Source organism: Hemiscyllium ocellatum, chromosome 16 (assembly GCF_020745735.1).
Source record: "Hemiscyllium ocellatum isolate sHemOce1 chromosome 16, sHemOce1.pat.X.cur, whole genome shotgun sequence".
NCBI classification, from domain to species: Eukaryota; Metazoa; Chordata; class Chondrichthyes; order Orectolobiformes; family Hemiscylliidae; genus Hemiscyllium; species Hemiscyllium ocellatum.
Window position 1 is genome coordinate 10979630 of NC_083416.1, and position 19108 is coordinate 10998737.

The following is a 19108-nucleotide window of genomic DNA, read 5'->3' on the forward strand; positions in this document are numbered from 1 at the left end:
AGGCGAGGGAGGGGAAGAAAGAGACAGGGATTTAATTTAAAATGGAGTTGTCACAGAGGGGCCAATTGCTCTTTTTGTATCACTGGAAGTGCTATCAGATACAAAAAAAAATTTTTCCACCACCAAACCATTGTGAATTTTTTTGTTTTTCACTATTTACCACCATCAGTAAATCACCCATGTAGCCAATTAGATAGTTATATACAAAGCCTGTTAAGGGCACTGCAAGCCACCAGAAGGTGGGGTGGGTGGGACAGGGGCAGACACAGGAGGAAGGGGCTAATTCAAAATGTAGTTTGATGAATAGATAAAGCACTCTACCCACTATGAGGCCTACCTCTCTCGAAAGGCATCGAGAGTATTGGCGGACACTGCTTACTTCTTCTCTAAGGACATTGAGGCATGAATGTAATATAGAGGCCAATTGAATCTTCAGTTAATTTGCAAACCTGGATATAATTAAACTCAATCCATAAACAATCAACACGGTGGTGCTGTGAATAGAGTCCCTGCCGCTGGACCATGAGGCCTGGGTTTAAGTCCTGCCTATTCCAAAGATGTGTATTAACATATCTGAGCAGGTTGATTAGAAAATAGCCTCCAAATAATACAGGAGATGTTTTTGTGCCACAGTGGCCACGTGCTAGGACCTTCGTGCTAGGAGGGCTGGGATCAGGTTCACCCTGCTCCATGTAATAACAACAGAGTGATGCAAAAATATCTAGAAATAAGACATAACTCAGTGCATTAGAACCAGCTTCAGGATGTAGCGATATCTTTGCTGATTTTAACACCAACTGCTCCACAGTAATAAAATAATCTGCTCCTCAATGATAAAATGACACACATCGATTCTTTAATTACCACAATTTCAATATCAGTCCATCTTCTTGAGTTAGATGTTAATGAACTCTGGATAAAATCTTCTACAATGTAAGACAATGTCTTTCTAAATCATCTTTAGCCAGAAGCAGAACTTAATAGTGAGGCCTAGTCTTGGAATAACCCTCCTTGAATACAGTAACAGAGACCCTGCAAAGGTAGCATCAAGTATTAGTGATAGTCCATGAGCTTATCCCAGACCACTGCACATTCATGTTCTATAGAGAAGAGTTCATGAGTTTTGAGAAGATTTGTGAGATTTGAGAAGAGTTCACATGTGCTTTATAAGCAGTTTCCTTGTTTTTTTTAGTGAGGAGTACTATAGTATGTGAGAAAAGTTTGCATTTTGATTGAAGGAATAATGCATTTAATGAAGTGCAATTTTTTTCTGATGAGATGTCAAACTGAGATCCAGCCACTTGTTCTACTGCAAACAAATGATTATAATGAGAATAACTGGAGTTAACTTGGATAACTTTCTTCTTCAGCTAATTTCAGGCAAGGAAAAATGACTCATTGTTGTGGCAGATATCTTGAAGTGTACAAATCTAAAAATAATTCCTGAAAGAACTGCAGATGATGTAAATCAGACAAAAAACAGAAGTTGTTGGGAAAGCTCAGCATATCTGGCAGCATCTGAGCTTTTCCAGAAATTTCTGTTTCTGTTTCTAAAAATAATTCATTATTGGAAGTATTTGGGGGATATTCTGACAATGTAGTAGACTCCATTAAATACAGATCTTCTAACTCAAGAATTATCATATTCCATACAGTATTCATTTTCTTTAACTCTACTTCTTTTTATAAGCCTAAAACAGTTCCCAAACCAAGCACTCATCTACTTTTGTCTCAAGGAGGTTAAACACCTTTAGTGCTATGCCCTCCTTCAATGTTCATGTATCTGTTTTGAAAATGGAAGCAGCAAATGTGGTTATGAGTAACAGGGTTGCAATCTCAACAATCAATATAGAATGTTAAATACTTCAGCTGTTAAATTACAGATATCCCACTATGACATGTTGGTTTGTAAAATCAGTTGTGGAGCACAAATGAAATAGAAAACACTTATTTTAAACTTGAAATACTGTTTTAAGGATTTAACTCCCTTGGCAGTTTTCTCAGTTCCAATGAGTTTTAACAATTCTTTGACATCTTAACAATTATGAATCAATGAACATGGTGCAGCACATTCTGTCCTTCAAACATTCTGCACAATTTAATACAATCTGATGTGATTGAAACCTCAAATCCAAATCCACATTCATGCCTACTCTAATAACTTTTTATCGCCTTTATTACCAAGAACATATTTGTTTTTAATCTGTTCATGGGATGCAGGCATCAATGGTTAGGCCAGCATTTATTGTCCACTCCTAATTTCCCAGAGGGTAGTTAAGAGTCAGCTCCATGGCTGAGAGTCTAAAGTCACATCTATCGGACTTCCCAGTCACTGCCCATTTCAATTTCTTCAATCACTTCCTTTCCAACATGAACATCCTTAGCCGCCTCCATTGCCAAAACAAACTACAGCTCATATTGGAGGAACACCACCTTATCTTCTGCCTGGGCACCCTACAACCCAGGGGTCTCAACACTGAGTTCTCCAATTTCAAATAACCTCCCTCCCTATCCTCTGGCTCCCTTCCCAGCCCCATCGTCTCCCTTCCAATGCTCTCTGCCACCAAATGGATTAATTCCTCCCATTGACCAACCAGGTCATACCCTCTTATCTATCTTCACCTATCCCCACTTCACCACCCTGCCCCAGCATCCTCCTTTATCTGCAGCTCCAGTCCTGAAGAAGGGTTACACCTGAAATGCCAACTTCTCCACCTCCTAATGCTGCCTGGCTTGATGTGTTCTTCCAGCCTCCTGCCTGTCTACTTTGGATTCCCGCATCTGCAGTTTTTTTTGTCTCAGATCAGGTAAGGACAGCAGATTTCTTTCTCTAAAGGGCATTAGTGAACCAGTTGGGGTTTTTTTTAGCAAAGATGAAGAACAGTTACATCATTATTTTAGAATTTTTAAAAATTGAACTCAATTTTCATCATCTGCAATGGTGGGATTTGAATTCATGTTTCTACTACATTAGCCAGGGATCTGGTTTACTAGTCCAATGACATTGTCACTATACCCTAACATTTCCTGTGTTTCCAACTCTGCTTTACAAATATTCAATGACTCTGCTTGCAGTATCTTTTCTCAAGGATAATCATACTGGTCTTGAAACATTAACTGTATATTTTTCCACAGACCTGCTGAGTACCTCCATTATTTTCAGTGTTTGTTTCAGATTTCCAGCATCTGCAGTAACTTGCTTTTATTTGACTAGCTAGGAGACTTGACATATAGGCAAAAAGGTTGCAGCAATAGTGACATCCCTCAGAAACCCTTCTATGTTCCACTTATATAAATGTAGATGCAGATTGGAGAGATAGGAATAATAACAATCAAAGTTTCTGATTATTTTAAATTAGAGGATATTTCAAATTGTGAAGAATGTGCAGAAATTGCAAATGGACATGGGCAAAGCAACATAATGAAACTGGTACAGAGGGAAAAATAATGAAGGGGTTTGAAAGGGATAAATGCAAAATGAAGAGCTTTGACTTCATGTCACTTTTTAATAGTTAAATTATGCTTAGTTTATACGTTGCTCAGGTTTCTGTTGGAGTGCTTCGTTTAGTTCAGGGTACCTGACTGCAGTAAGAATTCAATTTGTGTTGCAGATGAGATAGATTGAGGGTATATTTGAATCATACCAGGATTCAAAGAAAGGATCAGAATATTGCTGCTGCTAAGTGTGAATCCCGCTGCCTGATGCTAGAAGTGTAATTACATTGTGAGTTGTGTCATATCACATGCATGCAGGGAGTGTTCACTCGATGCTAGAGACAAATCACATGTCAATCAGCACATTATGTCGATTTGAGAGTTCCAGTAGCACAGTGACAGTGTCCCAGCCTCTGAGACACAAGGCCCAAATTCACGTTCCACCTGCTTCAGAGCTGTTCCATAACATATCTAAACAGGTTGATTGAGCAATATCTATAATGTTGATTTAACTCTAATGTTGCCATTTTGTAACTCAACATTGCAGCTAGCTCCATCTGGTAGACACACACAGTTGAATACATGTTCAGCAGCAGTTAGAATTCAATCATCTCAGTGGTACTTAAAGGGAGCATTAAATTGCTGATTGACTTTTACCAACTCAGTTATAACTTTAGAAGAGTTTGCTGGTTTTCAGAATTGGTTGAAGTTTCTGAAGTCTACATCAAGTGGTGTAGCATGTGCTAAGGATCAGAGACACTGTACAAAGAACTCACTCCCCAACATAAATATAGGTATTTTCACTTCCTTTGGCTAGCAAATGACAGAAAGAATTAAAAGAAATCCTGCAGAGCAAGACAAGCTACTAGAAGGGGGAGGAGGGGAGGATATGAAGAGCTTTCAGTAGGAGACTATATCTGCTGAGGATGTTCAGGGACCAATTCTTCTCCCTAACGATCACCATTGCATGAACGATAACCCTGAGACACTTTATTCACAAAGAGATTAATACATGGCACTTTGCCTTGCCAGATAGAAGCAAGTGTTATGCACACAAAGCAGGTGATACGCTTTGTAGGTGTTGCCTGGCAACTCTGGGATAAAGTATAATTGAATGAAATTCCACTTCTTCAAAATCTAGCCGGTGTACAGCATTGCATGCAAGTCGTTGTTTGGTATCCTGGCAACAATCATGATGCTTCTTTCTGCAGCAGTCTGCTATTTCAGCCAGAACAAAATGGAATGAAGATTGTCATCCTGAGAGAGGATATCAGGTTTATGCTCCACAAGGTCACAGCCTCTCCTTCAGAGCTTCACCTAGGAACTGTGGCAAGAGAGATTGCTGGACTGCTTTGACACCCAGAAGCTCCTTTGAACAATGGTATCAGCATATATATTGCATCTACCTGTACCTGTGTGGCAGCAAGTTGAGCTTGCATGTCAGAAGTCTAGGTTCTGGTTTAAAAACTGGAAACTGTGCCATCAGAACATATTAACATGGTTGGATCTGCAAGTATTGACATGAAGTTGACCAGTACTTCCATGTTGGAGAAGATGGACTCCAGAGGCCCGTGTAAGGTTGGTAATGCACAACTCAACATTGCTTGATATTGACTCCAGGCTTTCTGGCAAGTCTGGCATTTCACTGTTCATACCCTTCAGCCTTTTACAGAGAGAACTGCATTAAAGTCCATTGTGTGGTGTCCACCACTATCAGTAACTTCATTTCAGCTGGTGGTCTCCCCACCACTGCCTCCAAATTCATAGTCTCCTAATCCCACACAACTCACTTCTACCTCCTTCCCAAAATCTACAAACAGGACTGCTTGGGCAGACTCATTAATTCTGCTTGCTCCCACCCCATGGAATTCATCTCTTCCCATCTTGACTCGATTTTTTTTCATCTTTCCAGAACCTTCTACTTACATTCATGATTGCTCTCCCGCTTTACGTCAGTTTCAGAATTTCCCGTTCATGGGTCTAGCTGCCTTCCCTTTATCATTGACGTGCAATCCCCTTACACATCCATCCTCCATAAGGATGGTCTCTGGGCTGTCTAATTCTTCTTGGAAAAAAGGCCTGAACCGTCCCCATCCACCACCACCCTCCCCTGTTTGGCTGAGCTTGTTCTCACTATGAACAACTTCTCCTTTAACTCCTCTCACTTCCTTCAGATCAAATGTGTGGCCATGTGGACCTGCATGGGCCCCAGTTATGCCTGTGTTTTTGAGGGATATGTGGAATATTCCTTGTTTCAATCTTACTCCAGACTCCACCCATAACACTTTCTCTGGTTATATCAATGACATCATCAGTGCTACTTCCCTCTTTCGTCCTGAATTGGGAAAGTTTATCTATTTCATTTTCAATTTCCACCCTGTTCTCACTTTCACTTGGTCCATCTCTGAAGCTTTCATTTCCTTCCTTAGCATGTCTTTTTCCAATTCTGGGCACAGGCTGGCCACAAACATCCACAAAAACCCACTGACTCCCACAGTTACCTTGACTATACATCCTCATACCTTGCTTCCTGTACCTACACTTTACCTGCACTTTGCACAATCTAGTCTACTGGATTTACTGCTCACATATGGTCTACTTTACATTAAGGAAACAAAGTGCAGGCTGGGTGACTGCTTTGCAGGACACTTATGTTTTGTCTGCAAGAAATACCCTGAGCTTCCAGTTGCCTGATATTTCAAAACACCACCTTGTTCCCTGTCCAACATTGCTGTCTAAGACTTGCTGCAGTGTTCCATCGAAGGTCAGCACAAGCCGGAAGAACAGGACCTCATTTTTTATATGGGACTTAATATTAAGTTCAACAATTTTAGGGCCTTACACCATGTTCTTACACCAACCTCCACGCATTAGACCTTGTCGTCACATAGCTTGCTACCTCATACACTCTTTGTCAGCTACTTATAGTCCCCATCAGCAGCTCTTCATTCCCCCAGGTGGGCTTTAAATTACTCCTTCATCTGTCTTACTGATTTTCTCTCTCTTTGGGTTCTATCTCCATCCATCATTTGCTCTCCCCATTCCCCCCACCCAAACTTCTGCATAAATATAAACCTTTTCCAAGCTACCATCAGTTCTGAAGAAGAGTCACTGGGCCTGAAACATTAACTCTGACTTCACTTCACAAATGCTGCCATAACTCCTGAGTTTTACTAGCAATTCTGTTTTTGTTTCTGATTTCCAGCATCCACAGTTCTTTTCGTTTTCCATTAAATCCTCATCTGACTGTGGAAGGACTCATACACAAATTCATTCTCTGGTAATCTGGTACTTGTATTGCCTTTCTCCTGCCCAGGCTGGAGGCCACTTATGTCCCATATCTCACCATTCACAGATCCTACTTCTAAGCTTTCCTTTACAGTATGTGTAATGTCAATATCCGAGCTGGAAACTAGGTATGACAGTGACTGACTTGTTTCTTTTTTATCGTTATTTTCTTGTTCTTCAGTTCTTTGTCTTCCATAACTGCCTGGATAACAGTCTTGGGTATCTGAAAAGTATAAGGGCAGAGTTTGCAAAGAGGAGAGGGAGAAACCAAGAAATGCATGCTTCCACCATCTGCACCTTGCAAGTCAGAGGAGATTATTAAATGAAGGTAAATAGGATTGTAAAGTGGAGTAAGTGCAAGCATATTATCAGTTTCAGTGACAGTAGTTCTGCCATTGCCCTGGTCTCAGCCATAACTGCTTAATGATGGTGAGCACTGACTTGTCCAAGGGAGAAAGGAATGTCACCCTAGTAACTGTTGCCTAAGGTTGCACACCACCTTGTCCTACAAGAGAGACAGAAATGTGTAAGAAAATCTACCTAGACCCAATGGACGTGTCAAAGAGGACGGACCTCCACCACCTTTTCAAGAGTAATCAGGGATGGTTAATAATAAATGATGGTCCAATAAATGAAGCACATGTTCCCTCAATGAGTTAAAGAAAAATTAAGAAAACAAGGTGTGAGTACAATTAACAGAGAATGATGATCAATGAATGTTGAAGATGCAATGCACTGAGTCATGTGAGAGTCTACTGGCACAGTTGGTAAAACATGAAGATGCATTTTATGACCACTGTGTGATATCTTTTCTAAAACCTCAGAACTTAACACCTTCTCAATGTCTAATTTCTCTAATTTCCCTTGAATGTGTTCAGCCCGGCTGTTGCACTGAGTGGTCCCTTTAAGACTTCTGCCAGGCCAGGCACGTTACCAGTTTGTTTCCTGCATGGCATATTCCAGATTCCTGAGCGATCTTGCGCATGTGTAATGTAAAGAGAGCACTGATCTGAGATTAGTCACTATAATTATCTGATCCTATTGCCTTTGCAAACATTGGATGATCTCGTCCCATGTGTGATATCTGACCTACTCTCCTCCTCTTGCAGCAAGACCTCCAGTTCAGTAAAAAAATAAATGGAAAGCGAAAGTTCTGCTTGGTCAGTAGCCTGATAGTTTTCCTCAGTAAGCCACTGGAGGCAATCACGGAACTGGTAATTTCTTGTTTTTTAATATACCTTAATTTGAAGAGAGGACAACAGCTCTCTCATCTTTTCCTGTCCAAACAGTTCTGCAGGTTGCTGCTAACCCATGCTTGTTCCCCTTCTGCTCACCTCCTTCACTCCAATCTCTGGGCTGTGTCCAGCCGAAATTTCTATTCCTTGACCAACGAAGAGCATCAGGTCACCCAGATAGTGATGACAGCTTGCAGGTTTTGAGCAAAAGAGATCTGAGTTTCAACTTCCAGGCAGTCTCTGGTCTTCTTCTACAGTCAGATGTTGCAGGCATGAGACCAATTTTAATTTGAATGAAGGGAGGAATGGAGGATTAGAGTCAGGGGAAGGGAATATTGGGAAGTGATAATAACAGGTTAGGAACAGGGAGGGGATAGGGAGACAGGAGGAGGAGAGGGAGAGGTGAGGGAAAGGTGGATGGGAAGCAGTTGGGAACGGTAAAGTGAAGAAAGGGTCAGGGAGAGGGGGAAGTGAAGAAAGGGGACAGGGAGAGGGAAAGTGGGAAAGAAGAGAAACAAATATTTAAATAATTAAATAAATAAATCATAAGCAAATATAAAGCATTGAGGGATAAATAAAGACAAGAAAGAAAGCAAGGAAAGAGCTGGGAGACTCTTTAGGCATCAATAGAAATGATCATAATTGATGTCGGCCTCAGTCAGAACGTTGGGTTGGAGTGTTGGATGGGCTGGGAGGAAGTGAAAAAAGGTAGAAGTGGAGAGGGGACTACGAGAAATGGGTGAAGAAGGGAAGAATCTACCTCAGAGAAAGGGAGGTAGCCAGTTATCTGTTTAGGCTTCAATGGGGTGACAGGAAGAAGTGCATGATTTTGCTCCTTAATGAAGATTCATTTTCTGTGAACACATAGCCACACCTTCTTTTGGCCTCTTAAATTGCAGACTTCATTTGTTCACCATTTTGTAAATATGATTACCATTACTGTGTCCACATTGTGGCTTTACATATGGTCCCTTTTGCAATGGTTCTCTCTGACCAAGAAATGACTAGAGGGCTATTACGCAGCATATGGTGTCACCTCACTACCTTGAACATCCTTTTCTATGCTTTATACTCATACCATTGGAATATGGAGCTTACGCATCATTTTTATTACATCATAGATGTGTTGAACTACACTGTTTAATACACGCAATTATAAATTTCACAACTTACCAATAACTGATGGACGGTTGACATTTGTTTGTAAATTCGGAATAACTACTGAGTAGGTGGCAGGCCGATAGGGGTAAATGGTTGCTGGAGTTGTCGAAACAATATTTTGACCACTGCCAGGAAAAACGTTTGAAGGAACACCCAATGCAAATCGTTTTTTTTTCCCCGGTCGTGGCTGGTACACCCATCCTATGGGGAAAAAGTAACGTAGTATATTATAGTATGAAATTTGCACCTATTCAGATGTTAAACTAAGTGGACAAATTTCATTATTTAATAGTTTGATAAAATAAACATCATTAATGCACTTACTGAGTGTTAGATAGGTTTGGTTGGTTGAGTGGTGGATTGGAGACCATAAGAGTTTGGACCTAAGCCTCAGTAGGATATTGTGCTTTTTCTTCTCTGAAAACTGATAATATTTAAAAGCACATTGGACAGCTAGAGTTTCATTATAAGGACTACTGTCATTGCATGGTATGGTGTCAAATGTAATTTCTTCAGAAGACTTCTGATGGTTAATAACAAAGTGGAGTTCAGTATTACGTCACGCAAGAATCTTAGGTCAAATAAGATGAGTCTCTTTGCTTCTGATTTTTTAATGATCATTTTCATTTTGTTTTATGCAATGGTACTCTTTCTTTCTGTCAGGTATTTGCAGGGTGTGAGTTAATACAATTAATCCGTTTCAATCTGGGCCTTTCAAAATTACCCTTCTAGAATAATGATCCTACAATCTTCTCATAATTCATTTTTAATACTCACAGGGTAAGTTAGAGAGTAACTCTCTTTAATGTTTCATCAGTGTGTGGCTTACAACACCAACATGCATGTATAGAGCACCTTTGACACAGTGAATTATGCTAACGTGTTAGAACTGGGTAGTACTTCTCAAAGGGGGGCTGGAAATTCAGCCTCAGATGTAGGTGCAAATCTTGATTCATGGCTCAAACCTACAACCTTTTATTGCAATTCATTACTTGCAGTGCCATGACTGATCATCATCAGAGGGAACCTGATATTTTCTTACTTTATCTCAGTATTTATGATGGAGCAAAGGACCCATGCTTTCTCAGCCAAAAGTGAATTTATTGAGATAATTCTCCAACAAAAAATACATTTTTAAGTGGCAACAAATATAGTAGAGAGAATGCTTGATGCCATCTGGAAAACTATTAAGATTCTTCTATGCCTTACAACATTTGAAATTTTCTAAGTAAGTATAGTCCATGTGCTTCTCATAATATTTTTACATAGACATTAGAGGAATACTTTCATGAAAATTATGACTCAGATTTGCTTTCTGTTTCAGGTTTTAGCTTTTCAAGCTGAATGTTAACATCAAAACTGGGTGGATTAGAGTTGTATAAGGTACAAATGTTTTAAAAAATGCCACAACTCAACACACCTATTTCCAGTTTCAACAGAGGCAGGACAAAAAAAAAGAGGGCAGCAGATCTACTTCTAGGAGGTGAGGAGGCAAATTAAATGATCTTAATGCAGCAGACTTTCCAATCTGGTGGCTAAAGGGAGGCAGGAACATCGTACAGTAATGTGCATTTATAGCACACTTTCTGGGCTAGGAAGAGCAGAAATGCTTCCCCCCACCCCCAGGTCCATTAACTCACCTTCTCTCCCATAAAAAGTTTGCTAGAATTGGGATTTGGACCACTTCCTTCGAGCAGACCATCTTCACACCATTCTAAGCACTGGGGAGAGGGCAGACATGCAGCACTTCCTCCTACAGTCTACTGCTGAATTCAACCCACAAGGGGTGAAAGGCAAACCTGTCAATCAGAGTGACTCCTGAGTCAGGAACCTGTTAAGCACAAAAGACGTATGCTTTGGAGATTTAAAAAAAACTAAACTCCCAGTCTCCCCAGAACTGTCTAATCCTCCCCTGCTATTATCCAAGACTTCATCTTCACTTCAAGATAAAAACCAATCTACATATTCTAACTAGCTTTTAACTCACCAGGAAATTCTTCCCTGTGTTTTTCTTTTATCTTTTGTGCTTCATCATAGTAGGGTTTCTTCTGTTCTTCAGTCAGTTTGTTCCACTCCAGGCCGAGTTGGACACTAATTTCAGCATTATTTGCATTGGGGTTTGCCTTGGCTAACGAAGGTCTGTGAATTCGAGCCCAAACCATAAATGCATTCATTGGCCGTTTTATATGCCCACTTCTATCTTTGGAGGGTGGCATATCATTGATTTCTAAAGCCAGAACAAAGGGAGTAACTGTACAGATGGTTGAAAAAAATTGTGTCATCAGAATAATGTAGCATGTTAAAGATTTTTTTAAAAAAGCCTTTAAAATCCTCAAAGCACTAAATTTTTGTCTGTGTTTTGGGTGTACAAAGCTGCAAGAATGCCCAGCTGCGTGAACTCAGTCTTTAAAGTGGCTGTCAGAACAGTAGAATTTTGGTTTGGTGGTAGGGGAGATACAGTAGAACTCACTAACAAATCACAAAATGAGTGCACATGCTGCTCGGCACAGAGGATACGCTGAGCATAAGGCCTACTTTGGATTAACATCACAGTATGAAGTTTCAGAAAAAAAATGGGAATATTATATGGCCTACCAACCTCACCTTTCATACTTTCTCTACACACACACTCCTCATGCCTCATCCATGCCAACCCAATGCATCTCCATCCCACACCATCTCATTCCCATGCCAACTCAGGCCCCCCGCCCACCCCCCGACCATACGCATGTCCTCCACACCAGTCTGTGCCAGTCTACCCACTCCTGTAGTCCTATGCCAACAGTGACAGTTAATGCTAACCCATGATCTCCATCCACCATCTGTTGACCTTAAATTGAGTATGCATTGCACCTGGTAGCCACTTTTGACAAATATCAGGATCCATAGAGAGATACAGCAAAATAAGATTCCATAACGTTCGAAAAGTCTACTGTAGACTTCAGTCTATTGGGGAAAAAATCCCTCAATCATAAAACCATTAACTATAGTTACATTTCTTCAGCATCATCATATCAGGGCTAAATTTAAATGACTGATGGATTTAGATTCGCCTTCTCTGTGAATCACGGCCCACCCTGTTCCCATACCAGCAAACATGGGATCTGTCAGAAATGGGGAGGGAATTTTTTTATGCAGGTTCTGCATGTCATTTTTACAGTATCTTCTTGACTCCAGAGAAATTTGACCTTGTATGTGTCAGTCAAAAATCTTCAATCTGGTAGGGACAAGTGCTCAAACATTTTTCTGTTTTGTTTGTAACTGCATAGTAGAGGCACTAGATTACAGCAAGTCTCCATGAAAACTCTGTAGGCAACTTTCACTGTGACAAACAGCCAGTGCCATTCCTTTGTTGGTGGCAGCAAAGTCTGGGCCACTAACTGCAGCTTTGAGAAGCCTGTATCCACTTAGTAAATTCACAAAGATTGCACTTATACCTGCTTAGCCATCAACATGATTATCATCCTGCCAGAAGAAGAGGTGGTCAATTTGCTTCCAAGATAAGATGGATTCTGACATGACCTTGGAACTAAGTGAAGCCACTATAGCAAACTCACCCAATATTCAAGCTATACAAGCTAGCAGTATTATAGGGCATTGTTGATGAATAACTAACCAGGTTCACAAATGGAAGTTGGTCCCCGTCACTGGAGTTGAGAGTGTGGTACTGGAAAAGCACAACAGATCAGGCAGCATCCGAGGAGCAAGAAAATCAACATTTCGGATATAAGCCCTTCGTCAAGAATTCCTGATGAAGGGCTGATGCCCAAATGTCGATTCTCCTGCTCCTCGGATGCTGCCTGATCTGCTGTGCTTTTCCAGCACCACACTCTCAACTCTGATATCCAGCATCTGCAGTCCGCATTTTCTCCCTATCACCATACTTCAATACTCTTTAAGTAATTTCCCTAATGTCATAAGTAACCCATGCTGGATGCTCTGAACTTGAAACCTGTAAACTTTTTCACTTGCAGAAGTATCACAAAGTTACTTCAATTTCAATTTCAATCAACCTATACCTAATCTCTCTCAGAGTTTAGAAAAGTGGAATATACTCTTGATGACAGAGTGCATATTGCACTGCCCAACAGATGGACAGAATTCAATTAACCTGGTTTCAGACCTCTTAAACATGCTGAGGCGTTTGTCTGCATAATAGACACTTGATTAATCAACAAATAAATATATATAAAAGTGTTGGATTTAACCTATGGGATACCGAGTAAACTTGAAAATCTTTGTTTAATTCTGGTCTACGCAAACAAATGATTTCAGGTATGGAATAAAGGTGAAATTAGAGTGGTTTCAGAATTTGCATGAGGAAGCTTAGGATAATCCATCTCTGAAAATGTGAAACTGGAGGGTTCAGTGAAAACTTGGTTCTGATTCATCCTAATCACGTGCAGTCAGTTCTGTTATAGCGCGGTAGTTCTGTTCTCATGCAATCCTGTGTTACAAGAAAGTCATAAAGTAGCAGCACCATCTATGTTAATGGGGCTGGAATCGCATTATAACCAGTACACGCTTTAAAACGCTATGCTTAAGAAACAGTGTTCCCAGTTCGTCATCGTATTATAGCAAATTTGTGGTAATGAAACATGCGTTACAGCAGAATGACCTATAACTGCCAAAGCTTGAACTTGAAGAATGGCCACGTCAGTTATGTGCTATGGACAGCCTTGGCACAATAACCCAAAAGCAGATTTTGTCCACAAGAGAGGAATAACAAGGGAACAAAAATTGGTAGAAAATCTGCAGTGAGAAATATTTGTTAATACATTTAATTTATGATCCTATAACTTGTTTTAGCTCTCTAAAATATATGGGTTCTTCAAACTTTCATTTTCTCATGAATATTTATTAAGCTTCTAATGTGCATATGTTGCAACAGAAAAAAAATTAAAGTGCCATTCAGAGGTTGTGACAATAATAATTGCTCATATATTTTAAAACAATAAGTATAAACTTCTCAACCTAGGATAATCAGCAATATGCTACTCTGACACTGTTGATGTCGCAGTACTACACACCAACAAAATATGTATGATTTGTCTGCATATATGATTAAGATTGTGGCTGATTAGCAAAATGTTCATTTTGATGTTAAAAATACCCCTCAAGAATGTACTGCATTCAAATAAAATTCAACAGCTGTTATATAAAAAAGTACCTGCTTCCGTAGGAGGAACAGTAAGGGGAACATTTATAGTATTGATTTTCAAGGATGGATCCACTTGCGTCTGTAGCCTGATGTCGCCCAGATTGTTTGATGCTAGTGGTCCAGATAATTTGGCAAATTTGACCACATCACATGTGGAAGATGATCCTTGAAGTTGAAGTTTGATTCCAGGTGGAAGTGGGTGTAAAGTTATAGGCAGCTTTAGATCACTATGTTGTGACCCATCAGTCCCATTCAGATCCTTCAAGAACAATAAATCTTTAGTCTGTTGAGTTCCTCGGTTGGAACTAGAAGGTTTATAATGCTCATCATCTTCTAATTTTATCTTTTCAGTCACATGTTGGCCAGCAATATTTTGATCACCAAAGTCTTTTCTTGAGTTTAACCCTGAAACAAACTTATTTTCACTCTGAAAAACAAATAGAAAATTATGTCATATTAAAGCGAAAATATGGAATGCTATAATTAGTTTAATATTTGAGCCCCTTGGTGACTCAATTAATTAAAAGGGCCAATATATATTGTGAAATTATTCTGTAGGAACTAGATACTCTGAGGTTATTCCAAGTCCACACAGTGGGGGCTGAAGAAAGCAGTGAGATGTGGAGATTGATATCAAAGCCACAAACCTGCAATGAGGACTAAACAGCCAGAAAGTTATCTCTGAATCAGTCTGGTGACTCCTGATAGAAACACAATGTGTATGGACACTTTGTTAAGAACAACATTCAGAATGTGATCCATGGGTGTACTGCTTGTTGAGACACATGGTCAATGTTGGCACATGAATTATATGCCAGCAAAAGCAAATGCTGTAAGAATGGAACTTATAAATTTGTTTTTGGTAGTTACCGATTTAAGAAGATACTGCAGAACACTACTCTTAAGCGAGGCAAGTAAAATCATAAAGAAGGTTAGGGTGTAGTGAGTTCATTACAATAACGACAGCAATGGCATGGATCAGTAATAACATTATGTGCCACTTTCAACATTACTTGCTGCTTTTGCTTTTATGTTCATGTGAAGACCATCATATAAAAAAAAGATTCAACGGGAAAGACTAAGGCTTTCAGGCTGCTGCTTCTCCACCTCCTTGTTCAATATTGCATTAACATCAAAGCAGCTCCCAGTGATGTTTCTCAAATGTGACATAGCTCAAGAGTTTTCAATGAGTGAGACTCAACTTTGAATATCTCAACATAATTAATGTTTTCAAGGTATCAAAGTTACAAATCAGGTAAGAGAACAATTTCTAATAAGACATGTTCTTTTGAGCTTTCTGTTCCCTTTTATTATTAATTTATGTCAAAAAGAAGGCAAATTAAGCAAATATCTATATAATGCTACATCTAACCCTATATTGGGAACTGTGACACCTGGTTATGTTACAGGACAAGTAAATTCAAATCCCTGTTCTAATAATCTAGTATAATGAGTTTAAATGCCACTTGGCAATCTGGGAATCCAAATTCAGCTAATTAAATAAATCTTCATGTTTCTTTTAGTTTGTTTTTTTATTCACTAACCCTCTAGGCTGACTACCCAGACAGTGTTTATCATAAACATAAGACCATCCAAATCTGTAAAAACCTCTAAAACTGCACCAAGTCCCATCCCTTTATCACACCTAATCCTCTGCATTAAGTGAAGTTTTGATTTTAATTCACATCCGCGTTTCAAATCTCTTCATGTTTTCAAGGCAAATTAGAAATGGAAAATAATGGCCAATTTTGATGCTTACATTCTATAAATGAATAAAGAAATGTATTCATATTTGACAAATTTTCTTCATTGTGTTGTTTTCACACTAGCTTTATTACTATCTGTACTGCTAAGGCTTAACTCTGGTCCTAATCAGATAGTTATCCAGCTTTTTCTTAAGAAATCAACGTAGTATCTTTAACAGCAGCCGTCAGTTGAGCTTGAGATACAAAACTATGGGAACCTGATTTGATAGGTTGATGAAAGAGTGTATAAGTTGCTAGTCAAGTTGAGAAATGCTAGTATTCAGACATGGAATTAGTTTAATTTTGTTCCAATAGTGCTGGGATTGTTGACTTTTATCCAAGACATTTCTGCCCAGTGATGAGAAAATATCTGCTACAAGTCATAGTAGTACTACTAAGCAACAATGAAATCAATGGTGAGTAAAATCGCTCAAGTGTGAAGTCTGTGTCCATTCTGGATGAAATTTGTTTCCACTAGGTGGGTTAGGTCATAATTAGGTCTGATCTTAGACCATAAGACCATAAGACATAGGAGTGGAAGTAAGGCCATTCGGCCCATCGAGTCCACTCTGCCATTCAATCATGGCTGATGGGCACTTCAATTCCACTTACCCAAATTCTCCCCGTAGCCCTTAATTCCTCGAGACATCAAGAATCTATCAATCTCTGCCTTGAAGACATTTAGCGTCCCAGTCTCCACTGCACTCTGCGGCAATGAATTCCACAGGCCCACCACTCTCTGGCTGAAGAAATGTCTCCGCATTTCTGTTCTGAATTGACCCCCTCTAATTTTAAGGCTGTGTCCACGGGTCCTAGTCTCCTCGCCTAATGGAAAAAATTCCCTAGCATCCGCCCTTTCCAAGCCATGTATTATCTTGTAAGTTTCTATTAAGTCTCCCCTTAATCTTCTAAACTCCAATGAATACAATCCCAGGATCCTTGGCCACTCCTTGTATGTTAGACCAACCATTCCAGGGATCATCCGTGTGAATCTCCGCTGGACACGTTCCAGTGCCAGTATGTCCTTCCTGAGGTGTCGGGACCAAAACTGGACACAGTACTCCAAATGGGGCCTAACCAGAGCTTTATAAAGTCTCAGTAGCACAACAGTGCTTTTATATTCCAACCCTCTTGAGATAAGTGACAACATTGCATTCGCTTTCTTAATTACGGACTCAACCTGCACGTTTACCTTTGGAGAATCCTCGACTAGCACTCCTAGATCCCTTTGTACTTTCTTACATGAATTAGCAAAACAAACTCATCTATTGGCTGTCTTAAATAACTGAAAATATTGGTAAATTTCATTATTTGTTGTCCTAAACAACTTTTTAATAACTTGAATGATATCAGCAGGTTTATTGACTTCCTTGATTTCTCATTATGTAAAGGTTCTGCTTGGTGTTGTACTGTAACAATACAGAACAGAATATAGAGTTGTTTGTGTACTAAGTTATCTGATCTTAGTTGGGATGAATCACATTGATCACAATCTCAGTGAGTTAGTGATGGAGATATAAGGAAAAGTCCAGAAATCCCAATTTTACTTTTGAGTGACACCAACTGGAAAACATACAGATATTTAATTTGATTTATTGTAGTCACATGTACCTGAGGACAGACTGAGGTATAAAGATTTACGGTTGCACAGGAGTGTGCAAAGCAAGATCAACATTAGCAAGACCAACATTATTTGAAGTTAGAGAGCTCCATTCAACAGTCTAATGACAGCAGAGAAGAAAGCTGTTCTTGAACCAGTTGGTGCAAGTGTTTAAGCTTCTATGTCTTCTACCTGAAGGAAGAGTTTGGAAGCGAGCATTACTGGTGAGGCAGGGGTCTTTGATGTTGGTAACCTTTCAGGGGCAATGAGAAGTGCAAGTGGAGTCCATGGATGGCAGTTTGGCTTCCATGATGGTCTGGGCTGTGCACACAACCTTCTGCAGTTTATTACAGTCCTGGGCAGAGCATTTGCTGTACCAGTCACCTGGAAGGAATGCTTTCTCTGGTGCATCTGTAAAAGTTGGTGACAGTGCTTATAGACATGCTGAATTTTCTAAGTTGTCTGAGGAAGAAAAAGCATTGTTGTGACTTTCTGACCACTGCATCTACATGGGAGGTCCAGGATAGGTTGTTGGTTATCGTCACTCCTAGGAACTTGTTACTTTCGACCTGTCCACTTCAGCTCCGTTGATGTAGATACAGTTGTGTCCCCCTCCTTTCTTGCTGAAGTGAATGATTGATTCTTTGGTTTTTCCAACTTTGAGAGAGAGATTGTTGCCATTGCACCATGACATCAAGCATTCTATCTCCTTTCTGTATTCTAACTCATCATTATTTAATATCTGTCCTACCAACCTTGTAGATGATGCTCATATGGAATTTGGGTTCACAGCTGTGTGTGTGTAGGAAGTACAGCTGGGGGCTGAGAACACATCCTTGCTGGGGTGCCAGTGCTGAGGACTGTCATGGAAGAGATGCTTTTGGCTGTCTTCACTGATTGCAGTTTGTGGATCAGGAAGCTGAGGATTCAGTTGTAGAGGGCAGAGCTGAGACTTAAGTCTCGCAATTTTGAGATTAGTCTGGTCGGATTTATGGGATTGAAGGTGGAGCTGTGGTTGATGAGTAGATGTAGATCATATATTGGGCCAGGATAAAATCAAAATCAACTATTGTTTACTTCCTGGCATTGGCTGTCCTGCCACTCTGTTAAATAGTTGTAAGCACAGATTGTCTTCGATTCATTCATGAGCAAAACGTTCTGAACAGCTGATGGTAGCTCTGGAACAATGCTATTCCATGAACTCTATCTTCAGAAGGGGAGAGGAGAAAAGGAAAAGAGCAGAAGAAGAGGTCAAAAGTAATACTAGACGCACTGCATTGACCACCAAAAGAAATTGTTGAACTAATTGACATACCATCCTGACTTGGAACTACAGTATATCATTGTTCCTTCATTGTTACTGGGTCAAAATCCTGTTGTCTCTTTATCTCACCAACTGCAGTGGTTCAAGAAGGCAACTCACCACCACCTTTTCAAGAGAGATTAGGGATGGGCAATAAATGATAGCCCAACTAGCAATGCC

The 19108-nt window shown here is 39.9% G+C and overlaps 1 protein-coding gene across 1 annotated transcript in view; it reads right to left on the reverse strand.

The window, feature by feature from the left end:
- Positions 1 to 19108, reverse strand: part of LOC132823536 (transcription factor SOX-30-like) — a 40880-nt gene that overhangs the window by 12024 nt on the left and 9748 nt on the right. Inside the window, exons 2-5 of the mRNA XM_060837479.1 lie at positions 14290 to 14707; positions 11107 to 11346; positions 9132 to 9320; positions 6782 to 6946 (exon numbers count right to left, since the gene is read on the reverse strand). Coding sequence (XP_060693462.1) covers positions 6782 to 6946; positions 9132 to 9320; positions 11107 to 11346; positions 14290 to 14707 — 1012 coding nt within the window. The remainder of the gene's footprint in view (positions 1 to 6781; positions 6947 to 9131; positions 9321 to 11106; positions 11347 to 14289; positions 14708 to 19108) is intronic.